Here is a 25,762-nt window from a genome sequence, read left to right as displayed (position 1 = left end):
TTTTCAAAATTCAAAATAGTTTTTATTAATCCAATTTATCACATTTTATTTGAATTCATGAAAAACAATCTTATATCCATGTATTCTTATGTATATAAGAACTCTTGATAAATTGGATCTCTGTCATTGCCTTTCACAGCACCTAAAATAAAAAAACACTCACAATTACTATATGTGAATATAATTCATAATTAAACAAATGACTATTAGAATGCAAATTAAAGGAAGCATTTAAAATATTTTAACATTTAGTACCTATAAACAGAGTAGCAATTATTTGATTTTTCGATTATAGTAAAATAAACATGGGGGATGCCTTTTAAAATTTTTATGTCAGAAAATAAACTCAAACCACCAGCTGAACATATAAGCAGTTTTATCAATCAGCCACTGGTAGGTAACCTGGATACTGAATCAACATATAAAGTTGCCAAGATAAAGAGAGAAACAAAATTATGATAATCACATCTTACCTATTCATAAAACTATTTTAAATTTAATGTGTAGGCAAGTCCAAAAAGAGTGAGAATGAATTTATTTTGCAACACAAAGTAAAGTCTTGCAGGAGCAAAAAAAACTTGTCTCATGAGATTGGCAAGTAAAAAATAATTAACTGCATCTGGTAACATTTATCTGACAACACATAAGTAATTGTTAGCTACACGCAGAAAATAAAATCTGATCAAGGGCGTAGCTAGAGGGGGGCATCTGTCCCCGGGTGCAGAATCCAAGGGGCACCAAACTGATGTTAGAACATTTTAGAATTAAATGTTATCCATCCTTGGCAAGCAGTAGGGGGCACGAAATCTTCAGTTGTCCCTGAGCGCTGAAAACCCTAGCTCTGAATCTGATCATGTTAATGCAATTTTAAACTTTTGAATTTAACCGCAGAAATTTACCAAAGAAGTACTTGTAACAGTAGTAAATGAAGATGTGGCTAATCTTTACTGTATGGTACACCTTGGTTTCTGTCTGAAAAATCGTAAAGTGGTATTGGTTGTTTGTGAAATGTGGAAGCCCATTGCGTCAAATAAGTTTTTCGGTAACCCTAATGTTGATAATGTTGGCAAAAGTAGCCTTTGGGGAAAAAAAAAAACTTTTTTTTTTTTTTGTCAATAAAAAGGAGTTATTTCTGCAAATATTGCCAACGTGCTGTGATAAATTTAGTTTGGGGCTACTTTTTTTAATAGTAAACCTTTTGTACAGTGTTTTTGGTTCTTACCATTATTTTCAATTGCTGTGTTTGGTTGCACGGAAGTGGTATGGTCTTGTATTTTGAACATGCTATTTATTATTTTGGTGTGGGTACCATCGTTTGAGTATGTCTGAGGTGACTAAGAGACGAAAAATTTAATTGAATTGCTTACCTGGAGGATGGTGGTGGGAAGCTTAAACATATGCATGTGAAAAAAAAGGTATGTTAAAAAAATGACGTTTCATTTATTTTTTGTCTCTGTGTGTTAATTTTTGTTAGAAGATTTGTTGTTTAATGTTTTTATGTTAGGAAATATGTATTTTTGGTAACTTATTCCTCTCTGCGTATTTTTGGTTGTCTGTGTGTTAAGACAGTGGCGATTTTTTTCTGGTAACTATGCTATTTTTAACTTTCTGATTTTCTTAAAGTGAAAATAGATCAATGTGTACATGGACAAAGTTAAGGCAGTACACAATGCCCAGTTTGTGCAGTTCTCTGTTTTAATAGGTCGATGCGTACATTGACACAGAGTTTGTGTATGTCTTTGACTTCTTATTTTGGTTTTGTGTAGCGGCCACCTTGAAATTGGTGCCGATCCTCTCAGGTGACGATCTTGATATAAAAAAAAGAAACGATTCGCCAAGGGTTACAGTAGAGTAAATTTTTACCAAAGATGTTCTACCATAATCACCATTTTAGTGGTTTAAACACTAGTGGAGCAGTATGCAGAGATGAAGATTTGAGTTTTGTTTACACAGCATGATGGTTTAGGCACTCCAGCCATTACAGTGAACAAAATTATAATAAACATAGCCACAATAATTGTCTATAAATATTGATGTATAACACTCCATTAACTAATATATTTCTTATGCTAGTATATACAGAATCCTTAATAAGGGAAAATCAGAAGACTGTGCATGCATTTTCCTTTAACTGAAACATGGATTTGACCATGCAAATCTCAGTCTTACGGGACATGCCACACTATGCAGATAGACAGTAAAAAGTGCTTGTGTTGTTTTTATTTGTTAGAGGTATGAAATAAATATACTTCTAGATTTTAATTTTTTCTTTTCTTGTTTTACATTTGGATTACCTATCAAAAAGTAAGGAATTTTGATATTATTACAATATCAGAGTTAAAATAACAATTATTGGACATGTTAAAGTAATGAAAATTTTAAATTAGGTTAAAAAGTAACCCTTAATGTGACATATTTTTGAATTAAACTCTATCGACATTAAAAACAACAAAACGTCCCTCTTTATTAAGGACTATAATTAACTAATTTTAAATATGGAGCTATGAATGAATTTTTTCCCTTGCATGTTATAATAACTGAAACAAAATTACTCTGATACAGTCAAAATTCCTAAATGCAAGTACATAAAATTTACTTTAGCAATTTAAAGAGATGAGACACACTGAACACATGAATAAATTTTTATCAAAGAATAATTTATTAAATTTGGCCCATTCCATAGTAAACTTTAACCATTAGATTACATTATTACACCATGTTATCAGTTTGAAAAGCAAGTCATATGCCAGATCTTGGATGTAAAAGAAATGCACAAAATAATATACAGATTATTGAAAAATGATGTATACCAATGTTTATAGATAAGATTAAATGTAACAGAAAATTTACTGTCACAACCACATTTTTAAATGAAATGTATTATTTTAACATTTTACAATATTTAAGGTATGGCATTAAATGCAACATTATGTGCCTGGATATAAGTTAGTAAATTAAAAAAAAAAAAAGTAATAATAATCAAAGAATGAATGTCATGAAAAATTTCAAAAACAAGCAGAATTTAATTTAGAAGACCTTTAGACACTTATGATAAATAAATTTGGGAATTCTTCACCCAAAATTAAATTATAATTAACTAAAACCAGTTTGACTGACCTTCTACAAAATCCTTCAGCTGCAATTTTTTCTAGCTTGAAAACCAAATTCTTCTCCACATGGTAATAACATCTTAACCAGTTGAAATTCCTGCAGAAAGTTTGATAACACAGTAATAGAATTAATAGAATAGAAAAATTAACACAAAAGTATAGAACATCATTTAAACTTAACATTATTACAAATTTTGGTGCTTTCTGACTATCTGCAAAGCTGTGAAAATTGGCAAAATGGTTAGTTTATGGTTCATATCTATTGCTCTGTTCACAAGTAGTAATTCAAATAAGCACTTTATAAGAAACAAGAAATTTTAGGATGCACACACACAAAAATATATACATTGAGTCAATATTCACATATTTTTCATCCAATGGAATACTATTCAGAAATAAAGATTAAATATAAAGCATGTAAATACATGTGTGTGGTATGCATATTCATAGTTTGCTATTATCGTGTGCATACTCTTGCTATTTTAGCATAAGTTGAAGCTGTGAGGGCAGATGATAAGAAAGTATCAGAATTTTTCATGTATAAGAAAAGATTGCCCTGACAATAGTATCTCAATTGTTTAGCACTGACATTTACATAGCGCATTAGAAATATATAGTAATACATGTATAATAAAAAGATAATTGCATATTATTAATTCATTTTTTTAAATGCCAAACTTTAACAATTCTTTCACATATAATTAAACAGAATTCTTTCACATGAACATCTAAAATCCATTCTTAACTAAAGAATAAATAATAAAACCACGTAAATTTCTTATCAAGCCCATCTTTTCCGAAATGTCTACTTCTGAAAGTTCCCAGCATTTCTCAATATATTATTAAATTACTAAACTAAGCATCAATGATCGTCATGTTCGCTAATGTGGCAATATCTTTCACACTTCTTTGTTAACACAAGTAACAAGTAGGCTTCAATAAATCTTTAACTGTTACATGCTACTTTTGTCTAAAATTTGTACAAATAATAAAATTAAATGAGCTCTTTATAATATGCTCAAAGAAATAATTTTGTATGAAAATTTGTATGTTATATATTGGCCTGATTAATGATTCAGGAAATAATTCGGGTTTTCAAAGTGCTTCCAATAATTAAAATTTCAGCTTGTGTCAAAATAAAATCTATAACACAAAGATAAGCAAATTTCCTTATGAACAATGCATTTTAACATTATTCAATCACTGGCAATCACACAGTAGTGATTGCTTCAATAAACATTACTGTAACTGTGTTATTTAAAAGACTTTAATGTTTTAATTATTTCTTTAATTAAAACATTACAGTCTTTTCCTCCTTCTAACACCAAAAGAAAACCCAGATAAGAAATATAAAAATATCAGTAAAAATAAATTATATTATTGAATGACACTTTACATTAATTACACTTATGCATATATTATTTTATTATAAATTATTTCAAAATCAAGGAAGAGAAGGGGGAGAAACTTTAATATTGACATTTCTAAAATGATATAAACATAAATCATTTAGCACAGTTTGTTATTTCAGGCAAAAAGAATTCACTTTTCTGGATAGCATTTATATTTCCATCTCACTTTCAATGAAACATTAAGAGAAATGCATATAATTTAAACACCAGTTTATTTTATTTATCAAACAGATTATGTCAACTCGAAAAAACCTATCAGTAAAATTCGGTAGTAATAATTCTGAATGTTAGGCAACTTGCAAGATTCAACAAAAATTATCAATACTTTTATTATGACAATACTACAGTAACATGAAAATAAAATTATACTGCATATAACTATAAAATAAGCCAGCATATAATAATGGTGCATTGGTTTCTAAAACAATGGGCTCGATGAAAAAATACATGTATTATGGTAGCTATTCATATTCTTCAGCTTTCCTAATATTCTCATGTTCACTTTACATAACTAAAGTATCTAAAATACAATAAAAATGCAAACAATATTTATGAGAAAATGTTAAAAGCAATCATAAGCATTTGATTGAATGACCATATTTCATGTTCCTGCAAGTCGAATCTTAAAATGATATGCAGTTTGAAAATGCTTAATCCTTTTATAAAATATTCAAAAAAGATTAAAAAAAGGTACTCTCCTGTTATCGGGACCGGGTTCAGAAATGTATTTATGTATGCTTGTATATTTGTATGTTTGTGTGTCTACATATACACATCTATGCACATACTTACGAACACAGGTTCATACATTTCCGATTCTGGTCCCAATAACAGAACAGTACCCCCAAAAAAACTTGAATTACAAACTAGATGAAGATAATGTTTCAACCATACATATTTTGGACAAAACAATGCAAACTCTTATTTTTATACAATTGTTCAAACTATTTAACATAAATTTATTGCTGCAATAAAATAATAAGCGATCTGATCACACATATTATTTTGAAACTGAATGCATAAACTAGACTAAAAAAAATTCAGTCATAAACATTTGGATAGCAGGGCAAATTAGATATTTGAAAAGACAGCCAGCCATTGAGATATACGTAATTCACGACAGAATGGAAACAATTCATAAAGCTGTGAAACATTGTCAAAATGACATAAATAACATAAATTCGAAAAGCAAAAAAAGTAAACATACAAGTATTGCAACTGAACTTTCCTTTCATGCAACAAAAATTATCCATTCAAGTTAACCTCATGGCGCAGCCATTTTGGATTTCGTTTCAAATCAGACAAATGTTTACGGATTTGCGGAAGAATACGAGGAACTAGTAGTTTGCCGGATACAATGTGCAATGACGCGAAAGAATATAGTTCTGTAGAACTTCCTACATTATTCCGTAATAAACAGTACTATTTCCTAATTTTTTCTTTATCTATTTAATTAATTAATAGGGAAATAGTTAAATAATGCCGAATTCATTTTTAATGAAATGTAAAATTTTGCATGTATGGGACGACCACCTTCCGTCCAATATTTCTGAGAATATAAAAAAATTTTGGAATCTGAGAGTATCAGTAAATAAATATATAGAATATCGCCTCTCAAACGACCACTTCTGAAAGTGACCAATAGTTCAGAGATTATAAATAAATATTGATATTAAGCATTATTTCTATAAGACGACCATCTCTATATAAGACCAAAGTTTCTAGAAACTTGGATAGTCATCGGAGATGTATCTTTACTGCGAAATTATCGCACGACTGTAATTCAATATCAATAACAGATCGCGCGATTGAAAAACATTTTCTGTCCTGTAATTAGAGGAAAAAAATTTTCCTTATGAGGTATTTCTCCCGCTTTCCTAGCGTGCCTTCGTGGTGTAATAGTTCTGCACGCTGGGCCGGTATTTCAGAGGTCCGTGGTTCGATTCACGGCGGTTGCTAATTTTTCATCTCTACGGCTTCCCAAAAAAAAATCCTAATGTCTCTACAGTGGCGCCCGAATTAAAAAGGTGTTGAATGAGGTATATCCACACCCAGGATTTAGTGATTGAAAAAAAAAGTCCTTTAAAAAAAAGTCGGCCTTTAAAAAGAGAAATAATATAAGGTATTTCTCCCGCTTTCCTAGCGTGTCTTCGCCCCACCAGCGGCCGAGCGGTAAAGTCGCTGAACCCTGGTAGTGCGATCCGAGGTTCGAATCCCGCGAACGGGCTGGCTGCATGGTGTTTTCGTGGTTTTCCCCACGTGTAACGTGTATACGAGCCAGTTTCCCTTAGAAAGTCCTCCACGAAGACATCCCTACCCTTAGGCAGATAGCCCTAGTGTGCTTTGCCATAATTAAATACACCACCACCACACCTAGCGTGTCTTCGTGGTGTAATGGTTCTGCACACTGGGCCGGTATTCCAGAGTTCCGTCCTTCGATTCCCGGCGAAGGCAGTTGCTAATTTTTCATGTTTCCTGCTTCCAAAAAAATATCTAATGTCTCTATACACAAATTTAAAAAAAATTTCGTTTCCGTAATTAAATATATATATATATCTAATTTTACCTATATTTGTAGTAGGGTTTGTAATCTGTAAGTAATTATACATGTAATTTATACATTTTTTATAAAAAAAATATATGTTATTTAGAATTTTGCAAATATTCTAGAAAATGCTAATCCATTGAAAAAAATCTTTTCCATGACTAAATAAATTTTTAAAAACGTCAGAAAAAATAGCAGTTAAAATTAATAACAAAATAAGAAGAATAAATCATCAATCATATCAATATTTTTAATGTACAGCATTTAGAAACAACTTAGTAAAATACACATGAAAAATAAAATAATTTGCAAGTTTCAGATGTGCAATGTCAAAAAATTAAAACTGGTAAATTTGAGAACAAATATCCTCAAAATGTTTGACAACGAAAGTCCTCCGGACAATGCAAAATGAATGTCCTCAGGATGTGAAATTGGTGAACTCCTCAGGACATCTGAGAATCAACATCTTCAGGACATCCTGTCATATCCCGGGATATAGCGACTTAAATAAGACATCCTCAGGATGTTAAATTACGATCTCCTCAGGACATCTGAGAATCAACATCCTTAAGACATCCTAAGTATGTCCCGGGATATTGCGACTTAAATAGGACATCCCGAGGATGTTTTGTGCTATGGGGGCTGACAAGAAAGTATGTAGATAATGTGTGGATTTATTATAGCATAGGTAAAAACATGACACCAATTTTACAACAAATCTGAAATTTTGTTTTGTGAGTCTTTGTTAAACTAAATGCTATAATTTATTTAGGATGAAATAATTCTTTGGCATAATGTAATTCATATCATCTATGTTGCTACAATTCTGTTTCAATACAAGACCATCATATCAGTGTAAGATTTGATATGTGGAGACTTGGTTTCTAATCTTTGTGTAATACAATACGGAGAAGCTCGTGCTGTGAATTCATAAGTATAATTTATTATTCTATTAGATTGGAATGGACTCGGTGTTTTCATATAGTATGTTTCATATTCAAAGTGTTAGTTCGGTGTTTCATATTCAAAGATGTTGAAGTTCATACAATGTAATTAATTAATAGACTTATCACACAGACCTTTTTAATAGACGTATTCTTGAATTTTTGGCTCAGATATAAAGTTAATAATTAAAAACAGCATTAGAAAAGCAAAACTGATTAAAAGAACACTTCAGTTGTTTTTAAAATTGATATATTTAAACGCTTTTGTTCATATAAAAACAACAATAAACACATTTCTAAATAATAAGATTATTAAGAAAATTTGGAACATTTATAAAGGTTTGCAAGGACAAGATAATAAATTTTGTTATAAATCACATGGTTTTGAGTATGCTCCTGCCAGATTGGTAGAAGCCTGGTCATCCTGTTATGAACAAATCTTAACAGATAAAGATATAACATGTGAATATAGAATCTAAAGGAAAGGAAAGGTAAAGTTAGATTACGGCATTTGAATATGGCTAAACACATTGGTTATCAGCCTGAAGAAGAATGCCTTTATGAAGAACTTTATAGGGGAAACTGGTTCGTATTCACAAAACACATGCAAAAAAAAAAAAAAAAAAAAAAAAAAACTGCACAGCCAGCTTGTTCACCAGGATTTGTGCTGAGATTAAACTACCAGTATTGAGTTGTTTAAACCACTTGTAGGACAAATATAAAGAACATGCTTGTAATATCATGTAATCAAAAGTTAACTACATGTTATATGCCAGGATTGCTTTCTCAAGTAGTTAATACTTAATCTGCTTTTTTTTTTTTTTTTTGAAATGTTTGGTCATCTTATTATTCATTGCAAGTATTTTCTATAATACATGCAGAATATTAATAGTTCTATAACAAGTGTCTTTTTTTTTTCATTTTTAAGTGCTTTGCTTGTTGATATTCTCAAAATTGCATCTGATGATTAATGCTATCATGTGTATAATAAATACAATAGATGCATATAATAGATCAATATATTTTTAGTATACATATAATGATTCAATATCATTTTTATGGGAAAAAAAAAGACGCTTTTGATTGCACAGATTTTCTGGAAATCCCAAGTAAAACACATATGAAATCATTTGTTTACAATCAGTGAAAGTTAAAATCAGCAACCTGTCACAATACAATAAAACAGCAACACAGTTTCCTACAACAGCCAGCAGTTTCTCCTTTGCATGAACAAGATTTTTTTTTTTTTTTTTTAAATTTTTATTTGTCCTTGTTGAACAATGAAATGTCCTTCGATTTCATGCGATCAGGACGCTATAGAACTTATCCTTAAATAGAAAGTCCAAACTTGTACATTGGATTTCAAGTAAAATTCCGTGCATTACCAGTTATTTTTAAAATTTTCTCTACTTCAGTAATACAGCGAGAATTTACGCCTCCTTGAACAAAATCAAACATTTCCGAAGAGCTAAGCAACTCCATTTTTGAATGTACGAAGTCAGTTCACAAATCAAAATACCGAGTTTTATCCGCCATACTAATGTGTGAAAGCGCCATCTATAGGTGAATTGAATCGCGGATTGTGCACTATGTCTAGTTAATATTTATATTAATGCAGTAAGAACATACTGTGATATGGAACGCGAGGATTAGTGGTAAAACATATAGGTAACAACATGATAGGAATCACCATAATCATTTGCAACAAGTCAGGTGCTTGTCGACTTGTAGTACAAGCATCTTGAATGATCTTGCAGGCCTTTTCTTCTGATAAATATTGTTTTCAGAAAATTTCGGTTCTGCATGGTGTCTTATTTTGCGAAATTCTTTTGGTTCGGATGCGAAATTCTTTTGGTTCGGTGCGAAATTCTTTTGGTTCTTTCTTTTGGTTCGGATGGCGTGGGTTTCTGTTCAATGTACAATAGCGGAGTTTTTCGACGTGAATAGATAAAAACAGATATTTAAACTTCAATAGAGATCAAAGAATATTTTTATTAGAGTGTAAATATCCACATAATCGTTCGTTATTTAAATAAAGGGGAATGCTTATTGAAAATAAATTACTTACTTAAAACAAGGCTAATTCCGAAAATTTCTTCTGCCATAATTGAAACCATGAATTTCATACGAATCTTACATATATTTCGTATTTCGATATTATACTAAAACGACAACGTTAAAAACTTACCTAAATAACGAACCACTCAGTTAAGTATTACATGATTTACTTCCAATTTGGCTTAGAACACAATGAATCGTCCTATCATTGTCTGTTGAAATGAATTATTTTTAATGTTGTATTTGAATCCTTGGAAATAAGGCTTCTATATAGGTCCAGAGGAGCCTTACTTGGGAAGGAAGTCATCTCGCTGGCGAGTTGTATTTCAGTTTCAATTTCGACAATACTACTGAAGGATCACCTGCCGTTATTTCCTGTTTAGGCACTATCGCCTCATCGATTGGAACATTCGTCGAACACCGACTCGACCGGTGTTGGCATTGCCCATGTTAATTCTCCCTGAAATTATAAGTTGACACGTCTCATTCGCATAGATAAATGTCAGATTTGGAGTTTGTAATTTAATTTCTGCACCATATTCTAATACCACTGATTAATTTCAATCAATAAAACACTTTATAAATCTTAACTGTTAACTGTTTGAAATGTTATAGAAATTTATTAAATTACACCACAAATTTTAAAAATTCTTCATTTAAGTATAATTTATTTTCCTTTATGAATATTCTTAAATATCGAACAAATGCAACTTCTCTGGATATACTTTCTTTTTATTAAACGAACGTAACGTCTTATAGAGTCTAAAATCATTTGTAATGGGTACTAGAAGGTGAGTTTGATTTCGTGAGAAAAAGACTGCCTAACGATAGTTTTTGTTTATGATATTATTATGCAGTCTAGCATTTTTGTGTGACATTTTTGGGTATTGCAGTGTAACGAAACTAAACTTTAAGTCGTTAATCTTGTAACTGTGTATGGTTGTTAAAACTGATATGGTACTTTGACAGCAGTGCTCATTGTTTTATTTTATTTTGTATATACCATACGTGATAATAATTATAATAAAATTCCCACAATATATGTTTGATTACCAGTGCATTGCTTCATTTGCATTCAGAAATCGATAAATATTGGTCATAAAACTACTTGATTTTTCACAATTTTTTTATTGTACTACTGTATATTATATCGAAATCGAAGAATAAATTTGACTCTGCTGAATGTCTAAATAATAAAATGAAAGGGTTATTAATGAATATTTGCTTTAATTATTGTCAAAGAGTAGTAACATTAATTTCCTTATTTTTGCTTAAATTACACTATCTGTCATTGTTGAGGTACATTTAGTTAAAATAATTTTCAGTTATATATTGGATGCTATCAGAGAATATGTAAGCTAACTAAACATTTGTAATATTTCAGATTTATGCTTACATTATGGTTTAGTTGGATGTTATTAGGAAAATCTGATAAAGTAAAAGAATGTTTAAATGTATCCGAATATTACACCTAAAAGAACTGATATTTAGACTTTGTCATTATTTTGAAGGCTCCATCTGTTATTGTTATATGAATTTCTTTTGTATTTCAATAGTATTTTTTTTGTTGCATTACTTTTTAATATTATAAAATTCATACGTAAACCCTAACGAAGAAATCTCTAACTTAAAGGTAATGTACAATATAAGTTATAAGTCTGCTAGTTCTACTAGATTGACACTTTTAAAGCTAAATTTCACAATGTAATCAGTGCCAGTTCCAAGCATATGTGACATAGGCAACCATCTAGGGTGCCAACTAAATCAAGGTGTATATTAATTAATCTAATTAAGTAGTATATTAATTAATCTAATTAATATATCTTAATTAGTACAGGCTGTGAACTGTACTGATCATTCAAAGCACTGAAAATGCTGCAATCGTGTTTTGTTAACCAAGAAATAGTTAATTACGGAGCTTGTGATGAGATGTGCAATATGCGTCAGGTTGGCATTTTCAGAGTTAAATTTAAAGAAATACAGCTTTTAATTAACAGAAAATCATTCAGATATTTAGTTAAAGAATTTGATCTTTTACCATCAAAAATGTAATTTATGTGGCTTATTATCATTTATTATAATTATTATTTTGGCATGACATCTTTTACTGAATCTAGTTATATATAAAAAAATTTTATTTTTTCTTTATTTTTTGGTAGTTTTCATTTTTTGACAGTATTTGTTTGTTTACATTTAACTGTAATCTATCTTCAAAATTAAGTTTTTATTTTTAAATATCTTTCTCTTTAAAATCTCTTTATTATTATTTATAACTTACTGCACCATTAGGCACTATACAGGAAGGGAAAATGCTATATGGAAGACTTCTTAAGGAAAACTGGCCCATATGTACTGTACACTTTTGAAAAACCATAAAAATATCCATATAACCAACCTGTTCATGAGGACTCAAACCCCAGACCAGCCAGGGTTCGTATGATCATTAAGAGTCCTTAGGTGTTTTTTTTTTAATCAATTTTTGGTCCTTAAAAGTACTTAATTTTGGCCAAAATCCACAGAAGGTCCTCAATTTTAATCATCTGATGTTTTTACAACTAGTGTGAATGAGCATTTTGAAGGAATATTTTTGGTGCTTCACTGATAAGTATGGTTATCTTTTGAATGGGTTCACGGTTTATAATTTGTTCGTATTTCTAACATAAATGGTGGGATACTCAAGTTTCTCAGGAGGAAGTGAATCATAAGCATTTCAGAATTATTTCATTTTTTCTACTAAAGAGCTCTTAAATAACTTTTCACTTTTGGGAATGTGAGTTCTTTTATTAAACGCTTCTAAATTTGATGACTTTTCAACATTTTGGCGATTTTAAGATTAGTTTCTATAGAAACTTTTTAATTCTGAGATCTGAGAATTTTTTGACGATTTTCTTTAAAACATCGTAACATTGATAAATTTCATTAAAATAATGGTAATATATTGATATTGTATATAAAAAATAGCATTAAATTAAAACATTTATTATGTTTTGCTGTCATAAAGTTCCATTTTGGCCATTTATTATGCAATATTTTGAATCTGAAAAATAAACAAGGTATAATGGTATAAGGCATAATTTACAAAACAGTTCTTAGCAAAAGCAAAATAGGTATATAATTAATTAAAACTGTCCTTTTAATATTTTCATGATAAGAGTTTTTCCCGTGTAATTGTCTTAGAACATGCATCAGTTTTCCCTATAAAATTAATTTCATATTTTTGCCTCTCTTTTTTTTTTTTTTTTTTCCAAAATATTTCTGGGTTTTCGCTGTTACAGAATTGGTAGGAATAATTTTTCTTTAGTATTTTAGACACTGCAGCTTGAAAAGTTTAGAAGGACTTGAAGGCAAGGCTTATATTGATGCTCAATTCTAGAAGATTCCAGAAAAATGAGACAAAGTGAAAAATGTCTCCATAGTATTAGCATGTAATGAATGTATTTTACAGGAAATTTGCGATGAATTTCTTACTTTTTGGAGAACATCTGGAAGAACAACAAAAACATAATATTTGAATGTTTTACTTCTGATACTAGAATATTTTTCTTAACATTTTTATCTCCCCTTTATTTTCTCATCTTTTCACTAGACACAAGCATGGAAAATATCAAAAATGTTTCTAATCTTATCGCATAGAAAGGCATTATAGAAAAGAATTTTTTTGATTAATAAAGAAATTGAAAACTGATCTAATACATTATACACATGGCTGGTGCTAGGTATTTTCGTACCTGATGCAATCTCTGTGGGTCCTAAATTCTTCTGCCTAGTGCCTTTCAAAGTATCTTTCTAAGACGTTAGATCCTTACTGTTCACTTTCTCATTCTCGGGTCAAGTTGGCTGCACCCCTCTTGCTCCCTTTATCCCTAAGGCTGATTGCGCCTCCTATGGTCATTCTCGCAATTGTATCCCTTCTATTCGTTCACACGCCTTTGTTCTTAAATAGGAAAAGAGTTTCTTGCTACATTTAGATGTTTACTTTCTGTGAAAAAAAGAAAAGAAGCTTTATAACTGGGGAAAAAAATTTTAAGAATAACTACATCTAGAATTGAAAAACGAAAAACTATCATATTAAAATTTTAGAACTTAAATCTAAACTATTATATGATGAATCCAGAAAAAACAAAGAAAATGTTCGCATTCCCGTCCGAGGACATCAGTGATACCCTTTAATATTAATATTGCACTTTTTTGTTTTTCATTATGATTAAAAGTATAATGCACTTGTTTTTGATAAACGTATTAGAATTATAGTGTAGAAGAGAGGTTTTCAGCGGGGTCGGTATTGACCTCCTGGTTGTCGATAAAATTTTAAAGGAGGTAAATAAGGATCAAGGAATACAATGAGAGTCGACAGCCAAACTTGCATGGGCAGTTAATTGGCACAATAAAGATCCCATTAATTATGAAACTTTATTTGATAAAAGTGATATTTAATTAGCTATTCATATAATGCTGTATCACAGGAAGACAAGACTTATTCAAAACACATGCGTATAAGTTGAATTTTGGAGTATAATTATAATAACTTTAAGTCTTGGAATAAAAATCATCCAAAAGAATTATCACAAAATAAAAGCTTTTATCTAGCCCAACACCATTGATTTTCCCATCTTCTTACTTAAGAAAGCTTTAGTCAACTTATTACGGAAAACAAGGAAAAATACGGCATAAGCAATTTTATGCTAAATATTTAAAAATTTGCATCAATATGTGAAGCGCAGTGATTAAAATCGAACTTTTATCCTGAAAACTTTTCATATTTGTAAACTCAATAAAAATAATTATACAAAACATAATAAAACATAAATCTAGTAAACCATTTTTTTCAAAGCTTTTGTGTATGTTCTTAGTTCTAATTATTATCTTTAAGTCACATATATGCAATTATTATTATTGTTATGTTGCAGACTGTATATTATAAAGAAAAAATATAAGTGGGTAGATGAAGAAACCTTTAACAGGGATCGATCTAAGAAACGATTTGGGAATGCCTGGTGTAGAACATCGATTTTTGCAAAATCAAGCCCAGACCAAAAATTTATGAGGGGAAGTTATTATTCTCTCGTACATTTACGAGGGAAATTCTTATTTTCTGCATAAAACTGATTTCGTTAATATGTAGTTTTGGCTTGCTGTTGATGATGTATATAATCTTACAAATACAAACTTTATGTTGCTATAATTAGCATTTTATATATGCTTGCTATTATTGAACTGAGTATGGCAAAGCAAGTGGGAGTTATCTATCTATGGGAAGGGATGGCTTTATGGAAGACTTTCTAAGGAAAACTGGCTTGTATTTGAATTTCATATAAGGGAAAATTATAAAAGTATTTATGCGGTCAGCCTGTTCACTGAGATTATAAACAATATCGAACTGGTATCGTTGACCAGACTTATACATTCTAATACTAATGAACTATATAAATCATCTGCATATTTAACACCTGCTCCCTTAAATAATTTTTAACAGAGGGTTTAAATTACTAGATGACTAATAGCGTAAAATTCATTGTACTTAACGCATCGAAGTTGGCTTTTTCTCTGTATTATAAAAAAATAAATAAATAAATAATAATAATAATAAAGTAAAATAGATTAATATTTTTGATACGTTTAATTAGCTTCTTCCCCTCTCTTGTACAATATTTGTGTAATAATTAATAAATGTTAAAATTAAATACCCTAACTTACTTTTTTTTCTTTTTTGGAATACTTAATTCTCTTAATCATTGTGATTTTAAATATTTGGTTTGAAATGAAAGGGCTTTTGCCATTTTAGTGTCTCCACTTTCAAAGAATCGCGACGCTAAATTTGATAGCTACAGGGAAAATGGGACCGGATACGGAGGGTTATTCAAAGCTGTAAAAGGACAAAAGCTTTACGACTTAAAAGTATTACATAACCTTCGAAGTATTTTCTCGCTGTTTGCTTAGTGGGGAAGGATGACTTTCATTGACCTTACTTTTAAATCGAAAACCTAGCTTTTCTATTCAATCTTTGCTAATCACATGACAAAAAATGTAGGAAAAAGATATCCTTATTATGATGGGGCGATGGACTAAGTATGTGAATTTTTTAAATTTATTTTTATTGCATTTAAAAATGAAAATAATTTATTCTAAAATTTCATGACATCCATTTGGCGCCCTCTAAATGCTGCACCCGGGGACAGATGTCCCCCCTTGCCCCCCCTGGCTACGCCACTGGACGCCAGTTTGGCTTTAAAAGCTTGAAATAAAATCTTTTTACCAAATATTGATGTGCTTTTGCACATAGAAGCTACACTGCTGATAACATCTTGCGAATTTGAACGCTCTCCAAGTGCTTTGGAAAGGTTAGAAAATTATAATAGAACTACTATAACGGAAGAGCACAGAAATTCTTTGGCATTAATGCACATGCATTATACCAAAGAAATAACAATTGACAAAATTATTGATATATTTGCCAGTTTACAGCCACAGAAAATGGAATTCGGGAATATTTTAATTGCCGAACAAAAATGAAAGGCCAGAAAAATTTTTGCCTTTAAAAAAAAAAAAAAAAGAAATATTTGCAGTTTAATTTCGTGTCCAAAATAAATGATGTATTTCAGCTTTTATGCATTTAATTCAATATATTTATTATATAATTATATACAACATAAATATGGATTTTATGTATTTATTTATCTTTATAGTTGTATTTTGGAACAAAGAAAGATGAATTTCAAAATTATGTTAATATTTTAATAATATTTTTAAAATAATTTAAAAACAAAAATATTGAATTACCCATTCAGTATGTTTGTAAGGTAATAATTATAAATACGATAATGAAATGCAATATATTCTTAATTATGTTACATAATTTTATTATTAATGAAATTCATAATATAATTAATATTTATATTAAGATAACTGCCATTAACATAATATATTTGTCATGAAATAATCACCTATGTATTTGAAGATGAACAGTATAGCCATAGGAGTCGTAATGCCCCCCCCCCCCCCCGGTAATTTGAGCTGGCTCCCATGGATAGTGAACTAATATTAAATATTAAAACTAAATGCTTTTACACCTTCAAAAAATTAAAAATTCAACTTAAAAACTACATATTTTGATTTGTTTCGTTTCGTTGTATTTAATAATAAAATAAAAAAATGTGATGATTTTTTGCAATTTTTTTTTCAAAAAAATTTGTAAGGGAAGCGATTAAATGATTATGTATGATTTCAAATGTATTGTGATGGATGTTTGAAAAATAAACATTTCTTGAAACTTGTAATTTTGTTTTGCAATTTCTTTGACATATTTGCTTACAATGTTTTGGTCTTGGGTGATTAAATGCTAAGGCTACTGTTATAAAAACTGCAGATTCCACCATTAGACCTTCTAAAACCAAAATGGTGGTAAAAGACTAAAAGATTGATGTCATATATACCGTATATTCTGGCGTATAACACGCACTTGTATTTTCAAACTATACTTTTTAGTTTTTAGGTATATTTGCTGTATAAGGTACATTTTTTCATTACAAAGAAACATGAATGATACTTGTGTTATGCTCTTATCTTACAAAATCATTCATTTGAAGATTTTTCCCAAGCATTTAAACAATGGTAATGCTGAATTGACAAGTGATAAGAGAAATAATATGTGTGTGTGCAGGGAAATGCTTGAGGAAGTAAATAATTCTGCAAAGAGGCAAGAATGCACTGCCAATCTGAATGAATTCATAGAACTAGGAATTAAATATTTCCTCTTTCTGTAGCCTTTGAAGCCTTGCTTTTGAAGTGAACTTCGAAGGCAAGGAAGGAAAGAGAGGCCAAATCCGTCATGCCAGTCTAGAAATAGTGTGAGTTGATAATAAAAGCATGGAATGAAATTAAACCTGATGTAATTCAAAAGTTATTTAAAATGTGTAGTATTTCTAATAACCTAGATGGAACAGAAGATGATTACTTATTTGCGAATCAGAGTAATAGTATTGGTAAAGATGGAACTAGCATGTCATGCAGCTGCACAACAGGTCCGGAGTTCGATCCCCGGGCTGGGCACGGTTGAGTGAACCTTGCCCAACACGGGGACTTTCATCCCTTGAGTGGGTCAATAAAATGAGTATCAAATTCACTTGGGGACTAAACAACCGGGGGTTCTGCAACAAGCTGACCAATTGCCCAGGGCATATGCTGATGCACTCCGGGAACCAAGGTCAAGAAATCAGATTTCGCTGCACTGCAGGTCGTGGCCCACTAGGGCTGTTGCGCCACTAAGTTTAGTTAGAGGATGGAACAAAATTTGGTGATGTTTAAGTTCAAAAGTTATGTCATCTTTTTTGAATAAACAACACTATGTAGAAATAAACAGCACCATGTTATGTCCATGCAGAAGTCTAATTTTTTACGCTCATCCTTTCCTTATTTTAAAATCAATCCTTTTTATATCTGGTGTATAGTGCACAGCCATCAATTTCGATCGTATATTTTGCATTAAAAGTGCACGTTATATGCTGCAATATATGGTAGCAATAATAAATGCTGAATGTTTGCAGTATTTTTTAAATAATCCGTGCAGCATTCTTTACTATCTAGTTAATATGATAGACAGTGAAAAGTACTTAAGTATGTAAATAAAAAAAGGAATTTTTATTTAGGAAAAGCAATTTAATAAATGACTATAAATTTTTTTAGGTACATTTACTTGGCTTATAAAATCAAGTTTAAATTTATAAATCTTCTGTGAATTATCAATAATTAATTTTAAAATGGTTTGAATCATCTTGTTTGCAAGGAAGTGGTGTGGTGTATTTAATTATGGCAAAGCACACTAGGGCTATCTGCCTAAGGGGAGGGATGTCTTCATGGTTCTAAGGGAAACTGGCTCATATACACGTTACACATGGGGAAAACCACGAAAACACCCGTTCACGGGATTCGAACCTCGGACCGAACTACCAGTGTTCAGCGACTTTACTGCTCAGCCACTGGTAGGCGTGTTTGCAAGGAAGATGTGCAAAACATAATAATCTATTGTGCCAGTTTTATATTAAAAATTTTAATTATTTTAGTAGTTGATAAAAACACGATATTAATATTAAGGTAATTTGTGTTATGAAATGTCCATGTTTTCTAAAATATTAATGATATTAAAGATACTCATTCATGTGCATTCACTATAGATGTTCATTTCAAGAATTCGCACCTATATATATATATACTATAAACATTTGTGTACTTATTTCTACATGTTTTAAAAGAATGTGTGGAAAGGGCAATCATTCTTTTCCATAAAGCACTGAAATACTTTTCCATAAGCTCCTACCGATTAAGGTTTAGCCTGTATGAGTAACTAACCTTATAAATGCAAGTGCACTGTGAAATCCAAAGGAATGTCAGTCTTTAACAGTAAAAAGCATGTATCAAAGAAAGCATAAAAGTCAAAGCCCTGAAGAAATTTTATATTCACCTTTAATTATGTAATTAAATACTGCTGTAACTCCTACTAATTAAGGTCAGTATGATCAGTCAGTACAGTATAATCTATTGCTGCAAGATCATACAGACTAACTAATGTGAGTAAATTAAATTGTGATGCAGTTTATCTGATTGAATTTTGTATAAATTGCTAAATGAATTTCAGGATGTGAAGATAGTGGTAATTTTTATATGACTGTATTCTTTTTTAAAAATATGGTTATTATAATTTGGTCCTTAAAATGACAATTAATGTGCTTTTATCAGTCATAATTTAGGAGCATAGATATTTTTTATATCTTTGCTGACAGTTTTTATGATTTAATTAATCTCAAATGCATTTAATAATTATTAGGTAATTATGCGTAAGATTCAATTCTTCAATTGAATTTTTGGAGCATTACTTTGTTTAGTTATATTGCCTTTATGATAACATGCAAGAAAGCAATTTTTTTTAATTTAATTTTTGTTAATTCTTTATGAAATACATTCTTAAAATTTGTATATAGTCAAGTTTGTAAAAATGCAATTTATGATATCGATGTTATGGAAATTATTTAATATTTCTTCCAGTTCTTGTTACTTTATTTTAAGTGCTAAAATTACAACTTAAAGTTTGTGTTATATGACTGTGTTTTTTCTGTATCTCTAGAAATTAATCCTAGAAATTCATTCTATGACTGATGTGTCTGTGGTATTTCCAGAAATCTGTCCCATGACTGAAAAATATTTTTAAATTGTATTTTTTAGTTTTTTCCCTAAAGTCCGTATTTCCGCAAATTAATTTTTAGTAAACTCATTTGCCTTTATATTGTATTTTTGAAACCTTTTCATTTTATTCATATAAATTTCTCCTACCCTCATTGGTTGATTATTGCCATATGTGGTACATTAAAATACATAAAAAGTATGACAGTTCATTCTAATGTTGAAACCATGGATGCTGATGATCAGTACCTAAATTGCTTATTGTTATCATTTAATGTAAATACTGTTGTGATAGATTTGATATCTTGATAGTGGATAGATAGACTATAAATCCTATAGTATAGATTCTTTTTTTTTTTTTTTTTTCCCCGTGTATTTTCTTATAAAACAAAAATAAAATGTGTGTAATTTTAGCCATAGTAGATGGTTTCACCCCAACATCACTGGAGTAGAAGCTGAAAAAATGCTGACAGATCGTGGTCTGGATGGTAGTTTTTTAGCTCGGCCAAGTAAATCTAATCCTGGTGATTTCACGCTATCTGTAAGGTAAGTGTCTTCCAAAAGATTTTATTACTATCTTTTGTAATTAAATAGTTCTGTTTTATAGGAGATTTTGTTTTTAAATTTAAAGATGAATCTGAATTTATGAATCTACTACCCTTTTCTTCTTTTTGGTCTACTATCCCAGTATCCTTGCTTTATCGGTGATTCTATTATTCTATTGCCTTTTGTTACCATCTCAGCAGTGGGTGAACATTGAGTATTTAAGTCATTATTAGCATTGTCACTTGATTATGTCATTCCTTTTGCCAGTTCTTTCTTTGTTTAGTTAAAAATATACTTTTGGATTGGCCAAAAAGTATACTTTTACATACTTCAGAGTTACTTCAAGACAATGTGCATGTGTATATGTAATATATGTATTGTTGTAATATGTGTGTGGGGTTATCAATAGGAAAAAATAAGATTACACAAGATCATTTACTCATCTTTTGTTCTACACTACTTGCTACTATTCTATACTAGAGCAACAGGTTTTATGTTATAGTTATAACTAGATATATGTCAGTCGTGTTTTAACAAATTTAACTATTTTTATGGTGTTTGGTGTATTTAATTATGGCAAAAGCACACTAGGGCTATCTGCCTAAGAGGAGGGATGCCTTTCGTGGAGGACTTTCTAAGGGAAACTGGCTCGTATACACGTTACACATGGGGAAAACCACGAAAACACCCATGCAGCCAGCCCGTTCGCGGGATTCGAACCTCGGACCGAACTACCAGTGTTCAGCGACTTTACCGCTCGGCCGCTGGTGGGCGCGCTTAACTATTTTTATGTGTAGCCACTTAATGAGACTGGGTCATTTTATTTAAGCTAAAATTAAGATGGTAAACAAAACAAAAGGCAGTTTACCTTGAACAAAAATTCTACCTAAAGTGATATATTTTTGCATATGAATTAGTGATTAAGGTTATTATTAAGTGATTAAGGCTATAAATTTTTTTAATGTCCTCTCTTTTTGTTAAAAAAAACCATTTAAAATTTTTATCTGATAATGTTGTGTCTGTCAAAAGATTCTAATAAGTGCTACCTTAAGTAGCAACAGAAATTTTTAATTGTCAATGTATGCAAACAAGTGTTTCTCACATTTTTTTCCCTCACCGTAAATTATTGTATGTAAAATTATTTATTTCCTTAATGCTTCTTTATTTTGAAAACAAAATTCAGTACTTGTCTAAATAAATTATAACTGCCTATAAATTATGAGTATAATAAGAAAAGCAGAATGCCTAGAAATAAAGGAATTATTTAAAATTTACATCTTTTGTATTGGATATGCAGAAAAATATGTTTAAGTCCTCCAAATTGTTATGAATTTATATTTATTATTTATGTTATGTATTAGTTAAAAGTATGCTTTTATTTTTCAGAACTTTTTTTTTTTAATTAAATGGTAGTTTAAATGCATATGCTTCCTATGATAAGCAAAAATAATGTTATATTTAAATGTGAATTGTTCAAGCATTGACATTTTGCATTTCTCAACTTCTCTGATGTTTTCAATTTGCAGGAGAAATGGGGAAGTAACTCATATTAAAATCCAGAACACTGGTGACTACTATGATTTATATGGAGGAGAAAAGTTTGCAACATTAGCTGAGCTTGTGCAATATTACATGGAAAATCAAGGTCAATTAAAGGAGAAGAATGGTGAAGTCATTGAATTAAAATATCCTCTAGTTTGTGCTGATCCAACCACTGAAAGGCAAGTTTTTAAGCCTTTAAGATTTTAATGCTGTTAATATGATATAAATTTCATAATGGAATTAAATACTTAGATAATAATAAATACAATTCAAATGAATTTTAGCTTTAATGATATATGTAATCTATGTGTTATGTATTATTTTGAAGGGTAAACATTTTTTAAATGGGATCAGAAATTGAAGTGATAATATCATTTTAATTCATTTTAATGATACAATCACATTTATTTGAATTTATCTTTATGAAAGATTTTATATACACAATGTGTGCTTAAGTGTTAAGCAGCCTTGTTTTCACTGCCATTGGTCACAAGACACATACTTTCAATTAAAAAAAGTGTTAAATGATGCAAATAATCATATTTTGACATTTTTAAATATAAAAAAATAGTTTAAAATTTGAATCCTAATTTTTTGTACAGCACTTAGTTTATAATATTTATATTTTGGAAAATTTTATACTCATTACAAACAAATAAACACAAAAACTTTGACTTCCATTTACAAATGTTAAGATATATTTAATTTCAAGTAATGGATTTTTGATTTAATTTTCAACCTGCTAAGAAATTTGATTCCCCCCTTTAATGCCATTAAATGATAGTCTTTTATGGTTTATTAATGTATAATATTCTTTAGTTTATAATTTTGTTATAAATATTATGGCAGAAGAATTTTCACACAAGTAATTTCTAAATGTTTAAAGGCTAAAAATGAGTTATTAATTATTCTCGCAAAGTTTTATTACTTTAGGTTCATCTTTATATATATAAGCAGCTAAAGTGTGTGTCGCTGATAGTTTATTGTTGCCACTCGAAAAAATTAGCGCGGAAATTAGTGTTTCCGCAGTTTTTAATTAACATCTCGACCGATTAAAGTCATACGAAGATGAGAATGGATTCGGAGAATTTTTTGGAATCCGAGGATACGCGTCTCGAATTTCAAATCGGCACCGTTCCGTAGATATTTGAGAAAAAAGAATTTGGTACGTAGCCAAATCCCTGTAATAGGGAAAACCCAAGAAAGAAAGTGGAAAATGTAGGGAAAATGTAGGGCAAAATTAGTTTTTAATTAATATCTCGGCTAATTAAAGTCCCAAGAAGGCGCGAATGGTCAAAATGAACCTGCAGAATCCTTCGCTAAGCCCGGGAGCCAGCCATTTCGGAGGAGAAAAGTCCTTAATTTTGCCCAAACTCAGCAGAAGGTCTTTAATTTTAATCATCTGAAATTTTGTCTGTTTTTAAGACTGCCAGTTTGAGTGTGAATTAGCATTTTGGAGAAACATTTTGGGCGATTCACTGACATGTATGGTTATTTTTTGAATGGGTTCGTGGGCTATAATTTGTATCTCTTTCAGATGTAAATGATGGGATACTCGAGTTTCTAAGCAAGGAGTGAAACAAGCATTTCGAAATTCATTTTTTCTAATAAAGAGCTTTTAAACAACTTTTCGCTTTTGGGAATGTGAATTCCTTTATTAAACATTTCTAAATTTGGCAACTTATCAACATTTTGGTGATTTTAAGATAAGTTTCTGTAGAATTTTAATTCCGAGATCTGAAAATTTTTCAACGATTTTTTTAAAACATCATAACGTTGATAAATTTCATTAAAATAATGGTAATATATTGAAATTATATTTAAAAAATAACATTGAACTAATGCAAATATATTAAAATTCTATTTAAAAAATAACATTAAAATATTTTTTTTTCACTGTCATATTATAAAGTTTCATTTTGGCAACTTATTATTCAAATTTTTGAATCTGAAAAATAAACAAGGTATTATGCTCTAAAGCAGAATTTATGAAACAGCGCTTAGCAAAAGCAAAATTAGCTATGTCAATAATTTAAAATGTCTTCTTTTTAATTTTTTCATAGTAAGAGTTTTTCTCATGTAACTGTCTCAGAATATGCTATATAAAATTAATTTTACACTTTTCCCTCCTCCTTTTTCTTCAAAAATATTTCTGGCTTTTTGCTGTTACAGAACTGGTAGGGATAATTTTTCTTTAGAATTTGAAAGAATTGAAGGCAAGATTTATAGACCCACGATTCTAGAAGATTCGAGAAATATGTGACAAAATGAAAAATGTCTCTATGGTATCAACACGTAATGGATATATTTTACAGGAAGTTTGCAATAAATTTTTTACTTTTTGGAGAATGTCTGGAAGAACAATGAAAACATAATATTGGAATGTTTTACTTCTGATACTAGAATATTTTTCTTAACATTTTTATCTCCCCTTTATATTCTCTTCTTTCCACTAGACACAAGCATGGAAAATATCAAAAATGTTTCTAATCTTATCACATGGGCAGGCATTATAGAAAGAGATTTTTTTTATTAATAAAGAAATTGAAAACTTACAATTTAAAAGATTCATCTAATATGTCTTAATGCATCATACACATAGCTGGCACTAGTCATTTTCCCGCCTGATGCAATCTCTGTGGATTCTGAATTTTGTTGCCTAGTGCCTTTCTAATTCTGCTTCCAATGCCTGCTCTAAATTCTGAAAGTTTTGCCATTTCTAGATTTTGTTGTACGGTCTGTCACTAAATTCTAAAACTTCTGCCACATCAGCTGTGTAACTGGCCTTTATCATATATATTTCATATTGCTTCTGAATGTTCATATTATTAAGGAAAAGAAATTAGCTGCTTTTTCTGTACATTCTAAATGCATTTAGTGTTTTTTAATAACAGAATCCTTAATTAAATCCAGAAATTCCAAAATGAAAAGGAAACGTGTTGAAGAAAGAAACTGAATACATAAAGAAAATTATTCTTCAAAGATATGTGCAGTTATTATGTAAATTACCTGATTGTTTATGATTTCAGCCTTTACTATAATTTCCCATTTCTATTTCCTCATTTGATAGAGTTACTGAGCCAGATTAAATTTAAATTAAATTGTATAATCTTTGACCACTACTCCACATTTTTAGTTTGAATTTGACTGTTCTTGTTTAATTACGTCACCGTGAGCTGTAATTGATTTTGTTAGCATCAGAACATGCCTTTATGTTATAAGTTCTTTTTAAATAAGCCTTTTATTTAAACCTTTGTTGATTATTGTAGTTAATTTCAGACATAGCGATAATATGCTTCACATCTGTCTGGGTTTTTGGACTTTTTAACTTTTACCAGATCAAGTAAAACCCTCATAGGTACATTGCGGAGAGGTTGACAAGTTAGGATGTAAAGTACACAGAAAGTAGTGAGAGCATTGATTTGTATATTGAGA

At 30.0% G+C, this 25,762-nt stretch overlaps 1 protein-coding gene and 1 long non-coding RNA gene across 2 annotated transcripts in view; one reads left to right on the top strand and one right to left on the bottom strand.

Annotated features, from left to right (window-relative positions):
* LOC146995678 (uncharacterized) lies at window positions 1-5,836 on the bottom strand. The gene is made up of 3 exons (XR_015042487.1): window positions 5,730-5,836; window positions 3,118-3,207; window positions 1-142 (listed from the first exon to the last, which is right to left on the bottom strand). It is a non-coding gene; the product is annotated as an uncharacterized LOC146995678 (long non-coding RNA).
* A 4,706-nt stretch (window positions 5,837-10,542) lies between these two features.
* The window catches only part of LOC118205460 (tyrosine-protein phosphatase non-receptor type 11-like), a 71,817-nt gene continuing 56,597 nt past the window's right edge, over window positions 10,543-25,762 (top strand). Inside the window, exons 1-3 of the mRNA XM_085822973.1 lie at window positions 10,543-10,860; window positions 20,654-20,785; window positions 22,312-22,506. Coding sequence (XP_085679099.1) covers window positions 10,847-10,860; window positions 20,654-20,785; window positions 22,312-22,506 — 341 coding nt within the window. The 5' untranslated portion in view covers window positions 10,543-10,846. The remainder of the gene's footprint in view (window positions 10,861-20,653; window positions 20,786-22,311; window positions 22,507-25,762) is intronic.

Source organism: Stegodyphus dumicola, chromosome 8 (genome assembly GCF_044657685.1).
Source record: "Stegodyphus dumicola isolate Sdum_Otavi_A_Nest chromosome 8, ASM4465768v1".
Taxonomy (NCBI): domain Eukaryota; kingdom Metazoa; phylum Arthropoda; class Arachnida; order Araneae; family Eresidae; genus Stegodyphus; species Stegodyphus dumicola.
The sequence above is the reverse complement of the archived record's forward strand: the minus strand, read 5'-3'. Positions and strand labels throughout refer to the sequence as shown.